Here is a 27,131-nt window from a genome sequence, read left to right as displayed (position 1 = left end):
GAAAAGCATAAAGACTATAGAAATGTGCAAAGAAGGGGCCGTGGCTTGGCTGCTGAACTGGATGGCCACATGAAGTGAGAGCTCCTCTGCATGATAGCTCTATAAGCGACTAAAAACCGACTTATGCTTCAAAATGGACCATTTTTACAGCACCAAGCGATCCAGACACTCAAGGACCAGAGGACCTAAGAATTCTGATCGTTCAATTCGCAGAAATAGATCGTTTTCAAGCCATGAACAGGAGGATCGGGACAATGCAGGGACAGTCTCTGATGCCTCATCGGGCTCTAGCTACAGGAGGGCTCCTGCCTATGAGAAAAGATCGGTTTATAAGACACCGACTAACACAGAAAGAAGAATGCCGCATGTGCCTCCCTGCACCCCGTTTAAAAAGGGGAAACCGACGGATTTATTGAGAGATTTGTCAAGCGCTGGATCCGGCTCCTGTAAAACTCCGCCCGACCTGAACAGAAAAAAGATCGTGGCAGGAGCCGCAGCACCAGCCGCAAGCCTGAATCCCCAGCCATCCGACTCGCAGGAACACAGCGATCGTGAGCAGGGAGAGGCTGCCTATTCTACAAAGAGCCAGGAGAACGCCTCACCGGCACTGAGCCCTCAAAGACAGGAGAAGAAGCCGCAGCAGGACCGGAGCCAGGACGCAGTGAGTACTGTACATACGAGCGAAACTGCCCCTGACACTTTCAGACTTCCAAGCCACAGACAAGGAGCTGTCAGCGACACTTCTTAAAGATATGCTCCTGGCATTAAGGAGCTCTATTAATAACGATTTCAAAGAAACAATATTGCCATTCAACAAGCAGTGGAGGAACTTGGCGACAGAGTATCACACATAGAAAATAAGATGGGAGAATTTGCTGAGTCTCAAAACGAAGTTATAGATCGCCACAATGCTATAGAAGATACAGTGGAATCTCTGCAAGCTAAGACTACTGATTTGGAAGATCGCAGCAGAAGAAATAATATAAAATTCAGAGGAGTCCCTGAGTCAGTTCCCAACAGTGACCTGGTCCCTTATATTACTGATCTGATTAAAGTGTTGATTCCTCATGCTAAAGAATTTGAACTAAGCATTGATAGGGCACATAGGTTGCCCAAACCAGCGTATCTACACAAAGATGTTCCCCGCGACGTGCTTGCACGATTTACTTTTTTTCATGTGAAGGAATTGATGTTGAGGGAAATGAGAAAAAATCCTACTCTTCCTGAACAATTTGCTGGGTTGAAACTCTTTACTGACCTCTCGTCGGCCACCATTAAGGCTAGAAAAGATTTTGCAGTAATTACTAGAACTTTGGCTGCCAACGGCATTAACTACAGATGGGGCTTCCCTGTTAAAGTTTTAGTTTTTAAAGATGGCGCCTTACATGTGCTTAAATCACCTGAAGCTGCATTAACCACCCTTAAAGATTGGAATTTGAAGCTGGAACAACCCCCACTCTACCAGGACAAAGCTTTCAGAAGGCCACAGGAAAGTCAACAATCAAACAAAGCATATGACCAATGAGTCATCCTAAACAAAGGGACGACACCTGAAGCAGCTACAAGGAGCTTGATATAATGTGGAGGAGGGGATCTTCATGTTAGCCGGACTTACCCGCCCTGAAACCTTTATTGATGACACTGGCTCATCCACACATTTTTGCCCTGATTGCTATGGGGCTATTTGTTTTTTCGCTTTCAGTTAATGTTTCAGTTTTAATATCCGATTGTTGGTTTTATGTTATTTTTGCAGGAACACACAACCACTTCAATACCAATGTCCACCTCTATCGTCCTGGACCCATGCACCTAGATGAAGAAAATGATGCAATTTTCAGTGAATGCGACTGGAATAGTGACCTGGAGAAATTGAGGTACTCAGCTATGTCTATTTCTCAATTATGGCTATCACTTTAACATCAATTAATGTGAGGGGTTTGAACTCCCCTTTTAAACGACATCAATTGTGGAGTGAGGCTTTGAACAGGAACTGTGACATACTGTATGCCCAGGAGACCCATATTGCTAAAAATAACACCCCACAGATCCGACATAGAAAGTTCCCAAAAATAGTCTATACTATAAGAGAGGAGTCCTGATAGCATTCAGAGATACTGTCTCAGTTGATATACAAGAGCAACATGTTGATCCTGCAGGAAGATTTATCATATTGATAGCTCTAATCGACAATAAACCTTACACTCTAGTTAATGTATATGCCCCCAATTTAGGCCAGACTAAATTTTTTAAAAAATTGCTTAAAAAAATTAATAAAGTGAAAAAGGGATATCTAATAATGGGAGGGGATTTTAATGCGGTCCTCAACTCTGAAACTGACACCACTCATGGTGGCAGATATAGGGACTCGGCCTTTCAGAAACTGATCGAACAGAACGATCTTTTTGATATTTGGAGACTCCAACATGCCTCAGAAAAAGATTATACCCACTTTTCGCATAAAAGCAACTCCTACTCTAGGATAGATTACTTTTTGATTGAAAGACCCCTCATAGACCTAATTTCCAGAACTGAAATAGGCAATATTATTTGGTCTGACCATGCCCCTATTAATCTGACGATATCCACTAATAGACACCAAACCAACGACTATATGTGGAGAATCAACCCATATATTTTAAATAATGAAAAGTTTGCAGACTCCATTAAAACAGACCTAAAAGAATATTTCAAAATCAACGATACCCCTGACATAGACCCTTTTATTATTTGGTGTGCTCACAAAGCAAAAATCAGGGGCTCATTCATGTCAATAGGTTCTTACATCAAAAAGCAGAGAGAAAGGGAAATTAATGAATCCCTAAAATTAATCAAAGATCTAGAATCTAAAAATAAACTGAAACCGTCTTATATACTTACTCAAGATCTACAAAAAGCGAGATTCCAGATGTACAATCTACTATTATTTAAATATGAAAAAAATCTCAGGCAGTCCAAAGTTAATTTTTACTCACACGACAACAAAGCAGGAGCTCTGCTTGCAAGACGCTTGAAAGCAAGATTCCAAAAAGCTAAAATCCGCCAGATAATTCACCCACATACTAAGCAGATAAGAATTGCCCCTAGAGACATTGCCAATGTTTTCAGACATTATTACGGCAATCTATATAACCTAGCTCCTGATCCCCAGCAATTGATAGGAGAATCAAATATTGTTGAATTCCTGGAAAAACTCAATCTACCTAAAATTAAATTTGAACATCTCCAACAGTTAAATCTCCCGATTTCTTTGATGGAAATCACTAAAGCAATTAAATCTTCACCCAACCAGAAATCACCAGGCCCTGATGGATTCTCTGCAGAATATTATAAAAAATTCATCGACATTTTACTTCCATATCTCCACAAAATATATAATATAGCGTTCAACACGGGCAATTTTCCTGAGGACATGTTGAGAGCGACCATAGTGACGATCCCGAAACCAGGCAAGGATCCGTCGGAAGTCAAGAATTACAGACCCATATCTCTTCTGAACGTAGATGTAAAAATTTATGCTAAAATTATTGCTGACAGATTTCAAAATATTCTTCCCGATTTAATCCATAAAGATCAGGTGGGCTTCTTAAAAAATAGACAGGGCCCAGATAATACAAGACGTATTGTCTCTGCTTCAATACTGCGAAAAATATAGAATACCTTCAGTCTTCCTAACAATTGACGCCGAGAAGGCATTTGACCGCATTAATTGGGCTTATGCGTTTAAAGTGTTGGATGCTTTTGGGATAATCGGACCTATACACTCGGGTATTGAAGCACTGTACAGCAGCCCCTCCGCCAATATATATGTAAACAGCTCCCTATCAGAAACATTCACTATTACAAACGGCACTAGACAGGGCTGCCCTTTTTCTCCTCTACTATTTATACTTTCAATAGAGCCACTAGCGACTGCAATTAGATTAAATCCGGATATACAAGGCGTACGACTAGGACACCAAGAATATAAACTAGCCTTATTTGCCGATGATATTATCTTAACATTAACCAACCCTCAAAATTCACTAAAAGCATTTTTTGATACTGCTCAATCTTTCAGCAACCTATCCTACTATAAAATAAATCAAGACAAATCTCAGGCTCTTCCTCTTAATATCAATCCGACACTTTTGCATAATCTCAAACAAAAATTCAAACTCGACTGGCAGAAATCAGAAATTACCTACCTGGGCATACAGGTGTCACATCCCTCCTCAAAACTGTTTGAGAATAATTACCCCAAACTAGCCTCGGACATGAGCAAAGACATGGCTGACTTCTCAAAGAATACGATCTTCTGGCTAGGCAGAATAGCAGCATACAAAATGTTGCTTCTGCCGAGGCTTCTGTACCTCTTCAGGTCGCTGCCAATTAAAATTCCTGACTCGTTTTTCGCATCACTGAATTCCAGACTGAGGTTATTTATATGGGATCACAAAAAATCTAGAGTGGCCTTTAAGACCATTATCAGACATCAGAAGAAGGGTGGACTGGGGGTTCCTCATTTAAAGTATTATTATTTCTCAGCCATATTGGACCAACTATCCCATTGGTGGTCGAATAATCCGGAGAAATTATGGGTCCAGATTGAGAAACATATCTGTGGTCTCAACACATTGAAAACCAGACTTTTGACACCCATTTTAGGTCTCCCTCTCCCCCCTTCTTATATTAATGTAGTTAAGGTCTCTGACGAAATATGGAAATCCTTCCTTAAATTGAGGAAAGGGAAACTCCATTCGCCTTTATCTGATTGCACGTTGGAATTCCTACAAGATCAAGTAGCCATGATCCCTGTCCAAGAATGGAACACATTGGGAGTCAAGTCCCTTCAGGACTTTTTTATACATGGGAAGTTCTCTTCTTTTTCACATCTTAAAGCCAAATTTGGTCTTGGAAGAGACGACTTTTATAGATTCCTCAACATCAGAGACTTTATCAATAAACGCTTGATAAAGGAGAAGGTACAACTTCCCCACATGGTCACAATTGCTAATTTATTTAAAAAGAGAGGTATCTCTACATTTTACACACAATTAACAGATCCCCTTAACTCCTCTACTAACAGTCACATACTCAAATGGGAACAAGATCTACATATTAAAATAGAGCTGTCAGATTGGCATGCTTCCTTTGCTAATATCCATAAATTTTTCCATAGCACCAACCATAAAGAAGTGATTTATAAAACATATCTTAGGTGGTACCACACTCCAAGCAAACTTAATTTGATTTTTCCCGACACCACTGATAGATGCTGGAGACAGTGTGAAAAATAAAGGGACGCTCCTGCATACACTATGGGAATGTGACGCTATAAAACCCTTATGGAAGGCTACGGAAACTCTCATATACACTGTATTGAAACTACATGTTACCCTAACTCCCCAGCTGGCTCTGTTGTTGTTGGGACTCGATGATCTGCCAAACAATTTCAGGTCAATAGTCGCACATATTGTTATGGCTGCAAAACTAGTCATAACGAGACATTGGAAATCGGTGGACACTCCCCATATAAAAGAAGTCTGGCAGGCTGTGAATAACACTTGTTCATTCGAACAAACTATTGCAAGGGTCCAGGACAAACTTCATACATATCACTATAGATGGGATGAGTGGTTGAACAGTACCTACTATTGCTCTTAGTCTTGAGGGCTGTTTCTGCATTGTTTTGATGTGTTATTTGTCTTTATATTTTTGTTAGACTTTTCTATGTTACTATTCAACTCGCTTATCATTATTGTTCACCTCGGTGATATAAGTTTATTATGCGATTGTAATCAAGTCTGAACTCCTATATTTGATATTTTCTCTGTATCATGGAAAAGCATGTTTTGTTTTATTTGTTTTAAAAACTTTAATAAAAAGAATTTTACAAGAAATGTGCAAAGAAAATGACCTAAATAGAGCGCAACGGACACCCTGTAAAAATGAAAAACATTTGTATATATCAAAGAAAAAGACGGATGGCTTAAACAGAAAGAGAGGGAGACCAATAACATACCCACGGCAATACGAAAACAATATTGGCGATCTGCATGTACCTTAATTCATGACGATGCATGACCATACGCATGTTTCTTAAAAGCCTTGAGCTAATCATGAACATAATCTTTTTCCATCCTTCAGAGGTTTTCAGACAATTTTAAGATCGCTTATGTTTCTTTTGAGTTCTCTGCGTGATGCCAAGTTGTATCTCAAAATTGTGACCTATGGAAGAATAAAGTTTATTAGCCTTTTTTTTTTTTTTTGGAAGAGGTATGGTGCTTTTGATTCATTGTGCTTTTGTTTCTTTATTCAATATAGACACATTGACCAAACAATAGTGCACCCAGATAGGAATGTTGGATTGCTGCCAATCTCTGCATGCAGTTTTGACATGGCCAAATATGTAAATGATGACCGGTGTGGAATGATTAGACACTGGGTCTTGCCACAAGCTGGACCAAAAGTGCTCCCCCAACCTATAAAAAGGCTCTCAGGGGCTACTTTTGTGTAGTGTACCTCTTGATGAGAAATCGTTGACTGCAAGACATGCCTCTTCAATGCACTCAAAAACATTTTGCCTAGTTGACAGACTGAGAGGGGATGCATCAAAAAACAGAGAGAAGCAGGATGGTTCAACAAATCGCCAGTCTTCTAGGCTGTTCTTCCCTCGCTATTAGGTGGTTTGGGAGCAGTGGTTATGTGAAGGCACACACACATGGCAAACAGGTTCCTGATGGCCTAGATAGACCACCAGTAGAGAGGATCTTTTGAACCAGTGACAAGCACGAACGGCTCCCACAGTTTAGTTATCTACTATTAAGATGCAGGTGGCATCTTCATTACACACCCCCTGTCTCTACCCAGACCAATTTCAGGTGCTTAGCAGAAGGATATTTGGTGTTGTGGTGCCCATTACATGTTCTGCCAGCCACCGACGCCTTCATGTGCAGTGGTGTCGTGAAGGAGATACCTAGACTGCTTCACACTGGAACAGTATTCTCTTTAGCAACGAATCCAAGTTCTGCTTGGAATCTAAAAATGTTTGGGTTAGAGTATGGAGGCCTCATGGTGAACACTTCAATGTTGCCTTTGCTATGGAACGACACAATGCCCCAACTGCTGGTGTCATGATCTGGAGAGGCATCACATATGACAGTCAGTTTCCCATGAATGTCTCCATCAGCATTTATTGGACCAACTGGGACTCCAGCTTCAGCAACCTACGAGTGCAGGAACTGCAGGCTCCACTGCAACATCTGTGAGCAAATGTACTGCAGGATACGATATGGAACCTGTATGCCTCCATGCCCAACCATATCTTATCTTGTATACAGGCTAGAGGCTTCTTAGCAGGGTACTAGAGCCTTCTTTCAATTGTACAGTTTTCCCCAATACATGTATCCTTTCGCTCTAAAAGTGTAATTACTTACATATATCATCATTACATTTACACATAGAAAGTTTTGGTTGTGGTAAACTAATATCTACGATTGCTAAAAAATAACACTTGTCCCGCTCTTGTGTTCTTTGTTACAGCTGGAAAATTGATGGACAAGTTTTTAGTTGTACTGCACTTTCCCCTTGTTAGGCTTGGACCAAGTAAAAATCAGCTTCCTAACGTTTCTTTTTCTTTCGTTTTGCAGCGGATTTTGGTGTCTCAGCAAAAAATGCAAAAACTTTGCAGAGGAGAGACTCCTTCATAGGTACCCCTTACTGGTAAGTTGTGAGGTCATGTGGGATTTCACTGTGTGAGCGATGATGGAACATAGAGATAACGTGAAGAACATAGGGTATATATATATATATATATATATATATATATATATATATATATATATATATATATATATATATATATATATATATATATATCTATCCCCTATTCTCTTATATTAGACTGTCTGTCTTTTCTTTATGCGCGACCAAACGACTGGAGCGATCTTCACCAAATTGGGCACACATGTACATCAGGTGATCGGGAAGCTTTCAGACCGGGTCTCAGCTCTCTAGGACGGTACCGTTCCTGAGAGATTCCATAAAAATGACCTACATTAGCCAATAGAAGCCTGCAAGTCTTTCTCTTCATATCCCAACTGAGATACACATGGTCACATGTCCCTTATCATCCAATAGAAGCTCGCTGGTTCTTAGTCTCCACATACACACTGTTTTACTCCAGGTTTCCATAACAACCCAGCCATTTTTCTTCACTGCTGTAGGTCAGCTTTAGGCTAGGGCAGGGGTAGTCAACCTCCGGCTCCCAGCTGTTGTGAAACTACAATTCCCAGCATGCTCCATTCATTTCTATGAGAGTTCTTAGAAGAGCAGAGCAAGTATGCATACTGGGAGTTGTAGTTTCACAACAGCTGGGAGCCGGAGGTTGCCTACCCCTGGGCTTGGGCTACACGACGACGATAAGTCGCACGACACATAGGGCACAACTACACTGCTACATGCATACATCTTGTATGGATTTTTTGCGACGGTCACAGTGCGACACCATAGCCTATCATTATAAAAAAAAAATTGTTGCAACAAAATATTGCGCAACGCATGTCATCATGTAGCCCTAGCCTTAAAGGGACAGGGCGCTGTGGAGGTCACTGTTTAAGGGGTCAGAACTGTGGAGGTCACTGTTAAGGGGGCAGGGGCCACTATTAAACGGCGGCACTGTGGAGGCCAATGTTAAAGGGGCGTTCACTGTGGATGTTACTGTTAAGGGGGCAGGTTACTGTGGAGGGCACTGTTAAGGTAACTGGGTACTGTGGCAGTCACTGTTAAAGGGATGGGTGCTGTGGAGGTCTCTGTTAAGGGGGCAGGGGCCACTATTAATGGGGCAGCTGTTGTGGAGGTCGCTGTTAAAGGGGCGGGCACTATGGAGGTCACTCAAAGGGGTGGGCACTGTGGAGGTCACTCTTAAGGGGCAGGGTACTGTGGCAGTCACTGTTAAAGGGATGAGTGCTGTGGAGGTCTCTGTTAAGGGGCAGGGAACAGTGGAGGTCACAGATAAGGGGGCAGTCCCCTATGGAGGTCCGTGTTAAGGGGCGTAGTGCTGTATAGGTCACTGTTAAGGGGGCGGGCCCCTGAGTAGGTCAAAGTTAAGGGGATGGGCTGCTATATATAGATCCCATTTTAAGGAGGTGGGGCACTGTGGGGGGGTCAGTGTTAAGCGGTGGGGGGCTGTGGAGTTCGCTGTTAAAGGGGCGGGGTGCTGTAGAGGTCAATATTATGGGGGATACTGTTGATATCTTTTAACAACACACACAAATATTAAATGAAATGGCTGAAAAAAAAAAATATATATATATATATATATATATATATCAGTCCTGATCAAAAGTTTAAGACCACTTGAAAAATGGCAAAAAATCATATTTTACATTGTTGGATCTTAACAAGGTTCCAAGTAGAGCTTTACCATGCAACAAGAAGAAATGAGAGTGAGACAAAACATTTTTTGAGCATTCAATTAATTAAAAATAACGATTAAAATGAAACAGGCTGTTTTTCAGCTGATCAAAATTTTAGAACCACATGCCTTTAAAAGGCCAAATCTGTGCAAAGATGTGGATTCATTGTCATTTTCTGTCAGGTAGTCACACGTTGTGATGGCAAAAGCAAAAAAACTCCCCCTTTTTGAACGTGGTCGGGTTGTTGAACTGCATAAGCAGGGTCTCGCAGCGCGCCATCGCTGCTGAGGTGGGACGCAGTAAGACAGTCATTTGGAATTTCTTAAATGATCCTGAGGGTTATGGAACAAAAAAGTAAAGTGGAAGACCCAAAAAATTTCATCAGCACTGAGCCGGAGGATCCAATTGGCTGTCCGTCAAAACACTGGACGATCCTCGACCCAAATTAAAGCCCTTACTGGTGCTGACTGCAGCCCCATAACCATCAGACAGCCTCTGAGACTGAAGGGCTTCAAAAACAAAAAACGTCTTCAAAGACCTCGTCTCCTTGAACGTCACAGAACTGCTCGTTTTGGACTTTGCAAGAGAGCACTACACAAAGGTGGAAGAAAGTTTTATTCTCTGATGAGAAAAAATTTAACCTTGATGGTCCTGATGGTTTCCAACGTTACTGGCATGACAAGCAGATCCCACCTGAGATGTTTTCTTTGCGCCACAGTGGAGGGGGCGGCATAATGGTCTTGGGTGCTTTTTCCTTTAGTGGAACAATGGAGCTTCAGGAAGTGCAGAGGCATTAAACTGCCGCTGGCTATGTCCAGATGTTGCAGAGAGCATTCCTCATGACTGAGGGCCCTCATCTGTGTGGTAACGACTGGGTTTTTCAACAGGACAACGCTACAGTACACAATGCCCGCAGGACAAGGGACTTCTTCCAGGAGAATAACATCACTCTTTTGGCTCATCCTGCGTGTTCCCCTGATCTAAATCTAATTGAGAACCTTTGGGGATGGATGGCAAGGGAAGTTTACAAAAATGGACAACAGTTCCAGACAGTAGATGGCTTCGTGCGGCCGTCTTCACCACTTGGTGAAATGTTCCCACTCACCTCATGGAAACGCTTGCATCAAGCATGCCGAAACAAATTTTGGAAGTGATAAACAATAACGGCGGAGCTACTCATTACTGAGTTCATGTTTGGAAGTTGGATTTCTGTTTTTTTTTTGGGGGGGGGTTAGTTGGAGGTGTGGTCCTAAACTTTTGATCAGCTGAAAAACAGCCTGTTATTCGTTGTTTTCATTAAATTTTATGCTCAAAAAATTCTCACTCCCATTTCTTCCTGTTGCATGTTGAAGCTCTACTTGGAACCTTGTTAAGATCCAGCCATGCTAAATAAGATTTTTTGCCATTTTTCAAGTGGTCTTAAACTTTTGATCAGGACTGTCTATATAGGAAGCTCAATCATGGCAGATACCTATAAGCTATGCAGATTTCCAGCATCCGTTTCTTTTCAGTTGAGCTGTCTTCTAGGACTGGTTGACCTCCATATACACTCCAAGAAATGTTTCCTGTTTAATTTGAAGCTTCAGTGGCTCTTCAGTCATAGGATGTGCTGGTTACTCTCCCTTCTTTCTTTTTCATATGAGGCTGACAGTGTATATTGCAGATCTTGTGGCCTCTACAAGGGTATGCTTATATTGCTGAGAACTGCTAAATGTTTTCCTTATGTAGAGCTGATGTAAGCGCAGAACTATCTTGGTATAAGATTGAATAATATGCTTACAAGGAGAAGCTTTGAGGAATGTGACACATTTAAAGTGCACCTTCAATTTCATGTCTTAAAGAAATTACTATTTTGTTATATTGTAATGCTTTTCTTAATGTCTGAGGACAGTACTATGTTTGCTACATAGCACAGATTCATTGTTCCTTCATATAGTTAACAGGGTTGCTCCGTATTGGGGTAATTTTACAGAATTCCAAAATGTATTGGGCAGAAAACCGATGCTGACGCTTGGATTTCTTCCACAGATGTAGTAGAGGATCCCCAGAAGGATAATCCTATTTATTATCATTCAGTGCCTTTTTCTTGTGGAATCTGCACAATTAATGAGCAAGCCGGGGATTTTAACATGCACAATGCAGTTATTAATCCTTATGGATTTGTATGCTGTATGTAAATTAGGTTCACTTCCATTAGATGCAGAGCGTCAGCGGATTTGATGAGAATTGGCCAAGAATCCACATATAAATCGGCACCATTATTGTCTGAGTTGAGTCTATTAGGTGAAACCCATTGAAGTAAATGGGGATGAGCTTTAGTACAGAAGTCGTAAACAGGACTGAGAGAACGATTGCCACAGAATAATTTTGTTATAACTTTGGCTTTAGGGCAGGAATGCTGAATGTCACACAGTATATACTTATGTGCATTACAGCATGTTGATATCCAGATGTAAGAGGAGTACCTTCATCAACCTATTTCACATGTTCACAGCAATTCTCTTTATCACTGCCTCCCCAGTCATGACAGTCTTAAAGGGCTTCTCTCAGCAGATTTGTACCTATGAGACTGGCTGACCTGTTACATGTGCACTTGGCAGCTGAAGGTATCTGTGTTGGTCCCATGGTCATATGTGTCCACACTCCTGAGAAAAATGAAGTTTTAATATATGCAAATGAGCCTCTAGGAGCAACGGGGGTGTTACCATTACTCCTAGAGGCTCTGCTCTCTCTGCAACTGCTGCGCCCTCTGCACTTTGACAGGGCCAGGCAGTGAAAACGTGATCACATCTGCCCCTGGCTTCTCCTAAAGTATCGAGCTGCACCATGCGCTTTAGTATCCGGTGCAATACAGGAAAGAGGCTCCTGATACAGAAGGGAACTGCCTGGCAGCCTCTTTCCTTTACTGTTCCTGTGCCAGATACTGAAGTGCACAGTGCAGTGAAAGACTTTAGGAGAAGTCAGGGCTAGGCAGGATGCCGATTACACTCAAAGTGCATTGGATGTGGCAGTTGTAGAGAGAGCAGAGCCTCTAGGAGTAATGGTAACACCCCCGTTGCTCCTAGAGGCTCATTTGCATATATTAAAACTTCATTTTTCTCAGGAGTGTGGGCACATATGAACATGGGACCAACACAGATGTCTTCAGCTGCCAAGTGCACATGTAACAGGTCAGCCAGTCTTATAGGTACAAATCTGCTGAAAGACGCCCTTTTAACACACGACTGGTTATACAGAAGTGTGAATGGTCTTGCTTGCTCATATAGACATTTTCCCTTCTGTTCCCAGGATGGCCCCTGAAGTGGTGATGTGCGAGACGATGAAAGATTCTCCATATGACTACAAAGCGGACATTTGGTCTTTAGGCATAACGCTCATTGAAATGGCTCAAATTGAGCCACCACATCATGAACTTAATCCAATGCGGGTGCTTTTGAAAATTGCCAAATCAGAGCCCCCTGCTCTCTCTTCTCCTTCAAAGTGGTAAGTCTTCTGCCTTCAGTTTATGACCATGCCAAAGTTATTCACAAGTTTGCATGCTTGATAGATTATATTAAAAGGCATTACAGACATTTTAGTTTCTTGTTTGGAACATATTTTTGTAGATGCTTAAGAAATCTGCTTCACATTAGTCATTTTTGCTGGTCAGAAAATACACTAGGGCTTTGCAGCAAAGAGTGTACACTTAAAAAAAAAAAATAAATGTTCTCCACGTAGTTTGCCATGTGTCCCCATAAAGTCTTCCCTAAAACTACCTTTGCTGGTTGTATAAGTTTAGACAACCAGCATGTTTGAATGCTCTTCCACTCTTTCAAACCCCTGATCTCCACAGTGTTGATCAGAACTGGTATAGAGTCTGCTAGGGAAATGAGTAGCTGTGAAAAAATATCCTTCATGGGTTTTTTTCACGTTGCTGTCGCATTGTATCTACAATGACCTCACCAACTGTTGTGTTGAAAGGTCTCAGGAGTTACGGGACTTCCTGAAGAAGGCTCTCGATAAGAATCCAGAGACCAGGCCAAGCGCCGTGCAGCTCCTGGAGGTAAGCCAAGCTTCTTCTACCAACAATAAGCATTATCAAGAAGATTACTGTGTTTTGCACATTTATTTCCTTCATGCTGTTCCAGTGTTTATCTCTTTCTTTTGAGGTGTTTATCGTCAATATTTGTGTTAAATCAATGTTCATATCAGCTTGACTGATACTATGTCTGTTCTAGTAAAGCTTTTCTTAGTTTGCATTCTGCGCTTCCGCTGTTACTACTTCTGGAAATGTATGAATAAACTGACAATTGGGTGTTAACCATTCCCCTTGTTAAAGGATGAGTCCCTGTAAAGATTGATGCTGTCAGTACTGATGGGACAGTATGGGAATATGTAGGGACACGCACCCAACTAGAACCGCCCATTTGCTAGTTTATTCATATATTTGTGTGTGGAACATTACAGTTCTAAAAGATATTCCCAAATTTTTATTCTATGAACAACGCTAGTTTTTACTAAACTAGACATGTCAGGGCAGCTGACAGGTCCACTTTAATCTGTACTACAACCTCATATAAAAAAGTCTGTACAATGTATTAATAAGGTTACTGTCCCACATTTTATTTTCCTGGAGTGTCATTCAGATTACCCACAGCATGGACATAATTAATGTGAAGCTGCTGGGTAAAATTGATATGGAAAAGGACATAAGGATAGTAATGGACAACAAACCTAATTGTGGCAGGCTCCAGCTGCCAAGACAAATAAGATTGTGCAGTGCATAAAAAGGCCAAGAAAGACATAGTATAACTGGACCGGTTTAGCTGGTGGGCAACCCAAGTTATACTTGCTGAAAGTGGACTGCAGAACTTGGAAATGTAGGCAAAATTTAAAGCGTACCAGCGTTTAAAAAAAAAAAATATAATAATAAAAAAAAAAGTTTATATAATGGCTGTGATACTTTGTCCAATCAGAACTGTGAATGTCTTTTTGGGCTTCTCTAATGCCTTTTTCAGCCTACTCAAACCTTGTTTCAGCTGCACAGCTAGATGCATTTCTCTCAGAAGCAGGAGGCTTCTCATTTCTGTGGAATCTGCTGTACTGCTGTGACATCCTTTCCTTTACTCCCCACTATGTTTTGTTTTCAGCTCTGGAGCTCACAGAGCACATAGGGAGGGGACACTTAAAGACACACAGGACGCTCTTATAATCTTTGAAAGCTGTGCAGAATCAGTTCTTTTATCAGGCTCAGAATATCAGCTAGCTCTGACACGGCCCCACTTCCTCTCTGCAGTCTTCTGTGTCTGTTAGGCTTTCACATCAGCATTCAGCATTTCCGTTCTCCTACTCTGTTATAGGAGCAGGATAATGGAAAGCACTGAGTTGGCACATAACTGAGCTGAAGGGAGCCTAAGGACCCCATAGACTATAACTGGGTTTATTGGGTTTCTGTTCAGAGGAAGGTTTCTGAAGCGGAGACAAAAGTTGTGCGTGCAGGACTTTTGTCTTCGCTTCAGAAATCTTCCTCTGAGCGGAAACCTAACTGACCCCATTACAGTCTATGGGGTCCTTAGGCTCTGTTCAGCTCAGTTATGTGCCAAATCAGTGCTTTCCATTCTACTGCTCCTATAACGGAGCAGGAGAACTGACACGCTGACTGCTGATGTGAACTCAGCCTTACTACGACTGCAAATTTAGGTGTGAGAAACCTAGTGGCCATGACTTTACAGCTTTCAGGTGGATGCAGGCATGTGTTTTGTTTTTTAGTTTTTTTTTTATGAAGTGAGTTAGTCATTTGATAGTTACACATTTCTCTATTCAGTGAAATGAAATTGTGTGACAGTACAGTGACTCTAAAGTAATATAGTTCAGGGAAAAAAAGTTGTCTGAGGGTTGACCTGATAACTATGTATAAATATATAAAAGTCAATACAGATATCTCTCCCATGACCTATTTATACCCAAGACGGAAAGAAGGGTTCTACACCAACATAAAACGGGGGTTTTACTTTAAGAGCAGTGAGACTATGGAACTCTGCCAGAGGAAATTGTCATTGTTATTGATACGGTTATATTTTCTAGATTTTTGCAGATGGGGTGATGGCCTACATTTTGGTATTTGGGGTGACATTTATTCTCCTAGGATGGGGAAAACTAGCTTCTGCCCCATAGGATTTTTTATTTTATTTTTTCCCTGGTGCTACACTGCAGAATTATGGTTCATAGCCTGTTTAGCTATATTGATGCGGAATATCTATGATATGCATCTAACGTTCTTACAGGCTGGTCTATTGTTTAGAACGACCATCACACTAAAAGCTCTGGAGGTGCTTTACTTTGACTGAAACCTTTGTTTTTTAAGCAGATTTTTCAGCGTAGGGGAAAGCTGACCTAAACATTTTTTACGAGGACTAGTAATTAGCAAAATAATTTTAAAAAGCATAATTTAGTCAATGAAATACCGTACCTTTTGCCGGATGTACGTCTTATTTTCAAGACTGTCTAAGTCACTAGCGTTTTTCTTTTCCGGCGCTGAGTTCCGTCCTCAGGGCTCAAATCCGGAAAATAACTGATCAGTTTTATCCCCATGCATTCTGAATGGAGTGTAATCCGTTCAGGATGCATCAGGATGTCTTCAGTTCAGTCTTTTTGACAGGCTTTTCAGAAAACCGTAGCATGTTGTATTTTTACCTCCGGCCAAAAATCCGGAACAGTTTGACTGATCGCCGGATCTGGCCTTTTTCCTATTGACGCTAAAATGGAGCAAAATAACAAATATTTTATTAGTGCTAATATAGGAAGGGGGTGGAACCTATAGAAATCAACTAAGACTGAACCCGTCTACCCTAATATATCTGGCCTCTACTAAAACTGGGTATAACTCCCTAGCAATTAGGAGGACTATATTGATTATAATGAGGGGATAGACGGACTGATAATATAAAATCCGCAACACTTATACTCGGATATGGTGCTCCGAAAGGCAAGGTGCTGCCTGTACAATTGTGATGTGCTAACGGAGAAAGATACTGTGCGCTATAGCCCCTGGGGAGACTTATAGTATTTTAAGGAATCCCCAACCCACTAACAGGGGCTAACACACACTGCAAGCACATGAACTGACCAGTGACCAGCGTGTCACTGAGCAGCGGCAGTTAGTACTGAGAGCGGCTGTGCACTATGCCGACTCAGAGACTCAAACCACCACATAGGTGAGTTAACCACATAGACAATTGCTGATGCTGGCAGAGACAGACCAACAAACAACAAGTCTAAACACACTGAGCTACGGCTCTACGCGTTTCTGTGCAGTTGGTAAATGCACGTCATCAGGAGCCAGGTAGCCACTGCACCTACACTGCCTAACGCCGATAACATAGGTTTGAGATCGGCTTACTAAGCCATGTAATCAACAAGGAACACCGAAGCCTAGTGTGAGAGACGGTGTACTGTTCGTTGCAAACATAGTCTCGGCTCTGTAATGGCCATTACAGAGCCGAGACTATGTTTGCAACGAACAGTACACCGTCTCTCACACTAGGCTTCGGTGTTCCTTGTTGATTACATGGCTTAGTAAGCCGATCTCAAACCTATGTTATCGGCGTTAGGCAGTGTAGGTGCAGTGGCTACCTGGCTCCTGATGACGTGCATTTACCAATTGCACAGAAACGCGTAGAGCCGTAGCTCAGTGTGTTTAGACTTGTTGTTTGTTGGTCTGTCTCTGCCAGCATCAGCAATTGTCTATTTGGTTAACTCACCTATGTGGTGGTTTGAGTCTCTGAGTCGGCATAGTGCACAGCCGCGCTCAGTGACACGCTGGTCACTGGTCAGTTCATGTGCTTGCAGTGTGTGTTAGCCCCTGTTAGTGGGTTGGGGATTCCTTAAAATACTATAAGTCTCCCCAGGGGCTATAGCGCACAGTATCTTTCTCCGTTAGCACATCACAATTGTACAGGCAGCACCTTGCCTTTCGGAGCACCATATCCGAGTATAAGTGTTGCGGATTTTATATTATCAGTCCGTCTATCCCCTCATTATAATCAATATAGTCCTCCTAATTGCTAGGGAGTTATACCCAGTTTTAGTAGAGGCCAGATATATTAGGGTAGACGGGTTCAGTCTTAGTTGATTTCTATAGGTTCCACCCCCTTCCTATATTAGCACTAATAAAATATTTGTTATTTTGCTCCATTTTAGCGTCCTTTTTCTTAATATTTTGGTGTTATATCATAGGGACGTGTACCGTATATACACAATTTTCTTGTTTTGTATTCTTTTTCCTATTGACTTGCATTAATGCCTGATCCGGTGCCGTGTGTTCCGTCAAACCGGATCCGGCTTTTGCATGTTAAACCCGAAAAATGTGAAAAAAAAAGTTAGTCCATAAATGGCGGATCCGTTTTTTCAATGCATTTTTTCATGGTGATCAAAATCCTGATTAGGATTCAAATGTAATCCGTTTTCACACTTTTTTCCGGATCCGGCGGGCAGTTCCGGCGACGGAATTGCACACCGGATTCAAACAACGCTAGTGTGAAAGTAGCCTTGGTAATGAAAAATGTTAATGTTAACCTGTCTTTGTTTTTGTTACCAGCATCCATTTGTTAACAAAGGGGTAAATAAGAAAATTTTGCGGGAACTTGTGGCAGAGGCGAAAGCTGAAGTACTAGATGAAATAGAAGAGAATGGCGAACTGGACGAAGAGGAGTCTCCTGATGCACTGTCTGTAAGTTGGGCTATCCTTTTCTAAAAGTTTTATTTGTATTTTTTTAAATAAAATTTCTTGTTTGTGGTATTTTTCTTATCTCATATATGGTTAATGTCCCATCTTTATATTAGCCACCTACGAAGAATGGCAACCAGTACTCGTTTGAAGTTGAAAAGGGCAAGTCTAGTTTAACAAAACGCCAAAGCAATGGTCTAAAACGTCATGAAGACCGGACGGATGGCCAAAGCCCAGACAGCACTATAAGCAGCAAATCTGACGGTATAAAGTCTGCTGAGAACTCCACACAGAACATCAATGGTGAAGAAAAAGTCAAACCTGATATCATCATTATCAACCCATTAATCTCCCCTGAATTAAAGAATTTAACAGCTGAGAATCACAGTCTGGACAAGGAAAAAGACAATGAGGTATCTGTATCAAATGGCCACATCCCAAAGAACAGCCAGTATGACCGGCTATCTGCAGAATTGATTCCCAATGGTGGAAGTTTCGACTCTCCTTTCCGTTTCTTCAGTAGTCAACCTAAAAAGGATTCTGATTCAGGCAGTAACTCTGCTTCAGACAGTATGGACCTCAGTATCAACTTGTCGGCTGATTTATCCATTAATAAAGAGACTGGTTCTCTGTCAATTAGGGTAAGTTGGCTCCCTCATTTTCAAATGTTCATGATCTGCAAGAATAATCAATTTTTTTGTTTTTATCAAAGGACAACTTAGACATTAATACGCTGTGTGTTTTGTATTGCTAAAAATATATATTTTGTTATCTTGAAGACCCAAAAACAATGTATACCTATTTTCATATATCAGTACAATGATTAGTCAAAAATTCTACCACATGGGCTAAAGTATGTGGATGCCCAAGTATTACATCCACATGTGCTAGCTGTACATCTCGTACCAATATCATTTACTATTGTATGGTATTAGACAGCCTCAGCCCAACATGTTAAGTCGCACAAGTAATGTGATCAGGTATTGATCTTAAGCTTAATTTTCCGTACGCCTACCCAACGGCACAAAGCAGTAGGGTACCCCACCTCCCAGGGACAGGAAATAACGCGGAGAACAAAGATATAAAAGTCTCCCCCCCCCCCCTTTACCTTCTCCAGTTGTTTCCTGTCCCTCGGGACGAAGTGGAGAACTAGCAGGGTTCCCTCCTGCTTAGACGTAGGGCTCAGCCTTGAGTAAGTTGTCAGGAGGGCTGAAGCAGAGCAGCGGGATCTGGGACTAGATACTGTTCCCTCCACTAGCTTTTGGCATAAGTCCGGCGCTGCGGGCAGCCCCGGGCAAAAACGGTTCATATCGGAGCCGAAGGAGACAGAAGACATGCCAGCAACACAATTCTCCTTCAGGGCCGGAGTCTAACGAGAGCCGGTCACGTGGACGAAACATGCACTGTGTGGCTGCCTACCACGTGACCAGGAAGTCACTCATTGAAAATACCGGCATGGGGATCCGGACAGCGTGCAGTGCCATTCGCATCCTGGATCGAGCTGGAAGCATGTCGCTCCCAGCAGAGAAACCTTCCGACACCCCTAAGGCCCTCAGCCAGGTAAGCCTCCTCTTGTGAGAAATACTTTCTTTGAATATGCACATGGGATGTTGCCTTTTTCACTGGTGCAGGTTCCCCACTCTAATTTTACTCCTTAGTGAGGGGTTGTTTTTGTACTTTTCAGGGTAGAGATGCCAGGAAAAGTGGGGAATCTGCACTAAAGAAGAAGTGCACAATATGTAAAAGGCAGTTAACTGGTCACAATAAAAGACCAACTTCCAAAAGTGCACGGGTAAGATTATGTACAGTGCCTCACCCTTCTTGACTTTTTTTGTATTTTGGTGCCTCACAACCTGGAATTAACATAGATTGTTTGAGGATTTGCATAATTTCATTTACAGAACATGCCCACAACTTTGAAGACGTGTGTTTTTTTTTATTTTTGTATTATTTATTTATTGGGAAGCAAACAACAAATGGGACAAAATAACAGAAAAAGACAATGTGCATAACTATTCACCCCCCCCCCCCCCCCCCCCTAAAGTCAATACTTTGTAGAGCCACCTTTTGTGGCAGTCACAGCTCCAAGTCGCTTTGGATAAGTCTCTATGAGCTTTCCACATCTTACCACTGGGATTTTTGCCCATTCCTCCTTGCAAAACTGATCAGCTCCTTCAGGTTGGATGGTTTGCACTTGTGAACAGCAATCTTTAAGTCTGACCACAGATTTTCTATTGGATTGAGATCTGGACTTTGATTAGGCCATTCCAACACATTTACATGTTTCCCATTAAACCACTCAAGTGTTGCTTTAGCAGTGTGTTTGGGGTCATTGTCCTGCTGGAAGGTGAACCTCCGTCTTAGCCTCAAATCATGCACAGAGTGGTACAGGTTTTGCTCAAGAATATCCCTGTATTTAGCACCATCCATCTTTGCCTCAACTCTGACCAGTTTCCCAGTCCCAGCTGCTGAAAAACATCCCCACAGCATAATGCTGCCACCACCATGTTTCACTGTGGGGATGGTGTTCTTTGGGTGATGTGTTGGGTTAGCGCCAGACATAGCGTTTTCTTTGATGGCCGAAAAGTTCAATTTTAGTCTCATAAGACCAGAGCACCTTCCTCCATACATTTTGGGAGTCTCCCACATGCCTTTTCGCAAACCTCGCTGAAAGTAATGGCTTTCTTCTGGCCACTCTGCCATAAAGCCCAACTTTATGGAGCGTACGGCTTATTGTCGTCCTATGTACAGATACTCCAGTGTCTGCTGTGGAACTCTGCAGCTCCTACAGGGTTACCTTAGGTCTCTGTGCTGCCTCTCTGATTAATGCCCTCCTTGCCCAGTCCGTGAGTTTTGGTGGGCGGCCGTCTCTTGGCAGGTTTGCTGTTGTGCCATGTTCTTTCCATTTGGTTATGATTTGATGGTAGTCCTGGGGATCATCAAAGATTTGGATATTTTTTTTATAACCTAACCCTGACTTGTTCTTCTCAACAACATTGTCCCTTACTTGTTTGGAGAGTTCCTTGGTCTTCATGGCAGTGTTTGGTTAGTGATGGCTCTTGCTTAGGTGTTGCAGCCTCTGGGGCCTTTCAAAAAAGGTGTATACAGTCATGTGAAAAAATTAGGACACCCTTTGAAAGCATGTGGTTTTTTGTAACATTTTTAATAAATGGTTATTTCATCTCCGTTTCAACAATACAGAGAGATTAAAGTAATCCGACTAAACAAAGAAAACTGAAGAAAAGTCTTTTCAAGATCTTCTGTAAATGTCATTCTACAAAAATGCCTATTCTAACTGAGGAAAAAGATAGGACACCCTTGCCCCTAATAGCGAGTGTTACCTCCTTTGGCTGAAATAACTGCAGTGAGACGGTTCTTGTAGCCATCTACCAGTCTTCGACATCGGTCTGAGGAAATTTTACCCCACTCCTCAATGCAGAACTTTTTCAGCTGTGAGATGTTTGAGGGGTTTCTTGCACGTACAGCCCTTTTCAAGTCACCCCACAGCATCTCAATGGGATTCAAATCTGGACTTTGACTTGGCCATTCCAGGACTCTCCATTTCTTCTTTTTCAGCCAATCTTTGGTTGATTTACTAGTATGTTTTGGGTCATTGTCATGTTGCATGGTCCAGTTCCGCTTCAGCTTTAATTTTCTAACTGATGGTCTCACATGTTCTTCAAGCACCTTCTGATACACAGTAGAATTCATCGTGGATTCTATGATGGTGAGCTGACCAGGTCCTGCTGCAGCAAAGCAGCCCCAAACCATGACACTTCCACCTCCATGCTTCACAGTTGGTATGAGGTTCTTTTCTTGGAATGCTGTGTTTGGTTTACGCCAAACATGTCCTCTGCTGTTGTGTCCAAATAATTCAATTTTGGACTCATCTGTCCAAAGAACATTATTCCAGAAGTCCTGGTCTTTGTCAACTTTATCGCTGGCAAATGTCAGTCTGGCCTCGATGTTTCTCTTGGAAAGCAAAGGTTTCCTCCTTGCACACCTCCCATGCAAGTTAAACTTGTACAGTCTCTTTCTGATTGTAGAGGCATGTACTTCTACATCAACAGTAGCCAGAGCCTGCTGTAGTTCTCGAGATGACACTTTAGGGTTTTTGGATACCTCTTTTAGCATCTTGCGGTCTGCTCTTGGGGTGAACTTGCTGGGGCGACCAGTCCTGGGCATGTTGGCAGTTGTTTTGAAAGCCCTCCACTTGTAGACTATCTTCCGGACAGTGGAATGGCTGATTTCAAAATCTTTTGAGATCTTTTTAAATCCCTTCCCAGACTCATAGGCTGCTACAATCTTTTTTCTGAAGTCCTCTGACAGCTCTTTTGCTCTCACCATGGTGCTCACTCTCACTTCAACAGTCAGGAGCACACCAAACTAAATGTCTGAGGTTTAAATAGGGCAAGCCTCATTCAACATGCAGAGTAACGATCTACTAATTATGTGCACCTGGTGTGATATACCTGTGTGAGATCTGAGCCAATTTAAGAGGGAATACATTTGAGGGTGTCCTATCTTTTTCCTCAGTTAGAATAGGCATTTTTGTAGAATGACATTTACAGAAGATCTTGAAAAGACTTTTCTTCAGTTTTCTTTGTTTAGTCGGATTACTTTAATCTCTCTGTATTGTTGAAATGGAGATGAAATAACCATTTATTAAAAATGTTACAAAAAACCACATGCTTTCAAAGGGTGTCCTAATTTTTTCACATGACTGTATATGTGATGACAGATCATGTGACACTTAGATTGCACACATGTGGACATCATTTCACTAATTGCGTGACTTCTGAAGACAATTGGTTGCACCAAAGCTTTTTATGGCCTTCCTAACAAAGGGGGTGAATAGATACGCACATGCACATTTTCTGTTTTCTATTTTTAAACGATAAGTTTATTTATATTTTTTCTCATTTCACTTCACCAACTTAGGCCTCTTTCACACTTGCGTTGTCCGGATCCGTCGTGTACTCCATTTACCGGAAGTGCCCGCCGGATCCGTAACACCACAAGTGAACTGAAAGCATTTGAAGACTGACCCGTCTTCAAAATGCGTTCAGTTCTACTATGGCAGCCAGGACGCTATTAAAGTCCTGGTTGCCGTAGTAGTAGTGGGGAGCGGTGGAGCAGTATACTTAGTCCGTGCGGCTCCCGGGGCGCTCCAGAATGACGTCAGAGCACCCCATGCGCATGGATGGCGTGATCCATGCGATCACGTCATCCATGCGCGTGGGGCGCCCTGACGTCACTCTGAAGCGCCCCAGGAGCCGCACGGACGGTAAGTATACTGCTCCCCACTACACTTTACCATGGCAAACAGGACTTTAGCGTCCCGGCAGCCATGGTAACCATTCAGAAAAAGCTAAACGTCGGATCCGGTAATGCGCCGAAACGACGTTTAGCTTAAGGCCGGATCCGGATTAATGCCTTTCAATGGGTATTAATTCCGGATCCGGCCTTGCGGCAAGTGTTCAGGATTTTTGGCCGGAGCAAAAAGCGCAGCATGTTGCGGTATTTTCTCCGGCCCAAAAACGTTCTGTTCCGGAACTGAAGACATCCTGATGCATCCTGAACAGATTTCTCTCCATTCAGAATGCATGGGGATAATCCTGATCAGGATTCTTCCGGCATAGAGCCCCGACGACGGAACTCTATGCCGGAACAAAACAACGCAAGTGTGAAAGAGCCCTTAGACTATTGTGTTCTGATCCATCACATAAAATTCAGATTAACAAAACATTGAACTTAAGGCTGTAATATAACAAAATACGAAAAAAGTCAAGTGGGGTGAATCATTTTGCAAGGCACTGTAATAAGAAGCCCCTTCTTTGGTGGATTGCCTAAAAACCCTTATTAAGGAGGAGGTCAGCTCGGCTACTGAGGCCAAAATGGCCATCATACCACAAAAAGCATCTACATTAAGATCATATCCGGACTCGCATATGGATTTGGATTTAGATTTTGATGAAGACCATAATTCTTCAGATTCTGATTCCACCTCTTCTGAAAACTAAGCGGGTAGGCCCCTATGTTCCATAGAAGAAACTGAATCGCTCCTGAAAGTAATTAGGGCACCATGAACCTCGAAGAGTCAAAGGAAGCCCAAACAATTCAAGATCAAATGTTTAAGGGGCTAGGGGATAGAAAAAAGAGTATTCCCAGTCCACGGTAACATTAAAATACTAATCTCAGAAGAATGGAGAGACCCAGAAAAAAGATCAGGAACCTCAAGTATTTAAAAGGAAATATCCCTTTAATGAAGCAGACTCTGCCCACTGATACAAAACCCCCAGAGTAGATGCGCCTATAGCCAGGATATCCTAAAAGGCATCCCTGCCGTTAGAGGACGTGGAATTATTAAGAGATACAATGGACAAAAAGTGAGAGTCCATTCTTAAGAGACCTTGGGAGACAAACACTTCTATGTTGAGACCTAGTATTGCAGCCACATACACAGCTAGGACTCTATCCTTACGGTTGTCCCGGTTGGAAGAACATTTGGTTTCAGGCACCCCTAGAGAACATATATTGTCTTCCCTGCCAGTATTGAAACAAGCTTCAAAATTTTTTGCTGGCGCTTCCGCGGACCTAGTAATGTGGTCCACTAGATCTGCAGCTCTTTCCAATACCGCCAGGAGGTCTGTTTGGTTAAGATCCTGGTCAGGGGATACTACTTCTAAGAACAGACTTTGTGGTATCCCTTGTGAAGGAGACAGACTGATTGGGTCCATATTGGATGACATGTATGGGGGCAGCCACAAGGAGACGTTACACTGTATGGGGGCAGCCACAAGGAGACGTTACACTGTATGGGGGCAGCCACAAGGAGACGTTACACTGTATGGGGGCAGCCACAAGGAGACGTTACACTGTATGGGGGCAGCCACAAGGAGACGTTACACTGTATGGGGGCAGCCACAAGAAGACGTTACACTGTATGGGGGCAGCCACAAGGAGACGTTACACTGTATGGGGGCAGCCACAAGGAGACGTTACACTGTATGGGGGCAGCCACAAGGAGACGTTACACTGTATGGGGGCAGCCACAAGGAGACGTTACACTGTATGGGGGCAGCCACAAGGAGACGTTACACTGTATGGGGGCAGCCACAAGGAGACGTTACACTGTATGGGGGCAGCCACAAGGAGACGTTACACTGTATGGGGGCAGCCACAAGGAGACGTTACACTGTATGGGGGCAGCCACAAGGAGACGTTACACTGTATGGGGGCAGCCACAAGGAGACGTTACACTGTATGGGGGCAGCCACAAGGAGACGTTACACTGTATGGGGGCAGCCACAAGGAGACGTTACACTGTATGGGGGCAGCCACAAGGAGACGTTACACTGTATGGGGGCAGCCACAAGGAGACGTTACACTGTATGGGGGCAGCCACAAGGAGACGTTACACTGTATGGGGGCAGCCACAAGGAGACGTTACACTGTATGGGGGCAGCCACAAGGAGACGTTACACTGTATGGGGGCAGCCACAAGGAGACGTTACACTGTATGGGGGCAGCCACAAGGGGGGGGGGAGATTAAACAGGTTCATTACAGCCTGGGAAAAGATCAGTGTCTCCTTGGATCCTGGATATAATTCGTCAAGGATACAGGCTGGAGTTCTCTCTCTCGACCCTTTCCCCCCAAAAAGATTTGTAATAAACAGAAAACTAAAAAAGGAGGGTCATTATTTGGTAGAGTCTCAGATTCTACTTTTGTTAGAGAAGGAAGCGGTTATCCCAGTGCCAGAAGATCAGACAGGGAAAGGATTCTACTCCCCGATATTCCTGGTGGAAAAAAAACAAAACTGCTCCTTCTGAGCTATTATCAATCTAAAACGTCTCAACAGATTCATCCAGTACAAAAAGTTCAAGATGGAGACTGTAAAATCAACCATCAACTTGCTGACCCAGGATTGCTACATGGTAACACTCGATTTGGCAGATGCATACTATCATGTGCCCATTTACCCCAATTACCAGAAGTATCTCCGGTTCACAATCTTCTTGAGAAACCAACTTGTCCATCTGCAGTTTCAGGTCCTACCCTTCTGCCTTGCATCAGCCCCGAGGATCTTTACCAAGTTAGTGGCAGAAATCTCAAGCGTCTTTCATCAAAAATAAATAATAATTATTCCGTACCTGGACAATTTTCTCATCTCGGCATCATCAGAGATTCTACTACAAAGTCAGATAGTACTGATCACCCTCCAGTCACTGGGCTGGAAGCTGAATCTGGACAAATCAGATCTGTCTCCAAGCAGGGGAAATGTTTTTCTGGGAATTCAGTTGGACTCTATCAGATGACGTCCTTTCTTCCGCAAAAAAAGGATATAACAAAAATCTCAGCGTTTCGTCTGCTCAGGAAAGTATCCTTTCGGAAAATCATGAAGATTCTAGGCCTAATGACTTCGACAATACCAGCAGTCTAATGGGCTCAGTTCCACGGAAGAGATCTTCAGCACTTCCTTCTGAAATACTGGAACCGAAGTGCGCTTTCACTGGACAGGACTCTCTAGGTTGGTGGTTGAACCTACAAAATCTGAACCAGGGAGTACAATCAAGTCGTCATCACAAAGGACGCAATCTCTCTATCCTCAAATTCAAAGGAGCTGCTAGATGTATTTCTGGCACTAAAAGCCCTTTCCGCAACCATCTACTCACAGAATGTCAAAGTTCTGTCAGACACCAGGACCACGGTAGTGTACCTAAACAAGCAAGGGGACACAAAGAGCAAAATTCTCTGGCAGATTGCGTCCCAAATCTTCTCCTGGACTTGCATAAAATCAATCTCCTCAGTCCATGGAGAACAAGAAGAAAATACTCTAGCGAACTTTTTGAGCAGAAACAAATTAAGTCCAGGAGAGAGGAGTCTCAACAGGTTGAGATTTCTAAAAATTTGCAGGAGATGGGAGCATCAAAGCCTAGATTTCTTTGCTTCCCAGAAAAACAAGCAGACAGATCAATTTTATTCCCTCTCGTTCAAGAACAGTCCGACAAGAGTGAATGCATTTTCGGGT

The 27,131-nt window shown here is 42.6% G+C and overlaps 1 protein-coding gene across 1 annotated transcript in view; it reads left to right on the top strand.

The window, feature by feature from the left end:
- STK10 (serine/threonine kinase 10) overlaps nucleotides 1–27,131 on the top strand; it is a 162,629-nt gene that overhangs the window by 97,523 nt on the left and 37,975 nt on the right. The window contains exons 5-9 of the mRNA XM_040406382.1: nucleotides 7,629–7,701; nucleotides 12,684–12,878; nucleotides 13,356–13,437; nucleotides 17,971–18,102; nucleotides 18,216–18,740. Coding sequence (XP_040262316.1) covers nucleotides 7,629–7,701; nucleotides 12,684–12,878; nucleotides 13,356–13,437; nucleotides 17,971–18,102; nucleotides 18,216–18,740 — 1,007 coding nt within the window. The remainder of the gene's footprint in view (nucleotides 1–7,628; nucleotides 7,702–12,683; nucleotides 12,879–13,355; nucleotides 13,438–17,970; nucleotides 18,103–18,215; nucleotides 18,741–27,131) is intronic.

Source organism: Bufo bufo, chromosome 1 (assembly GCF_905171765.1).
Source record: "Bufo bufo chromosome 1, aBufBuf1.1, whole genome shotgun sequence".
NCBI classification, from domain to species: Eukaryota; Metazoa; Chordata; class Amphibia; order Anura; family Bufonidae; genus Bufo; species Bufo bufo.
The sequence above is the reverse complement of the archived record's forward strand: the minus strand, read 5'-3'. Positions and strand labels throughout refer to the sequence as shown.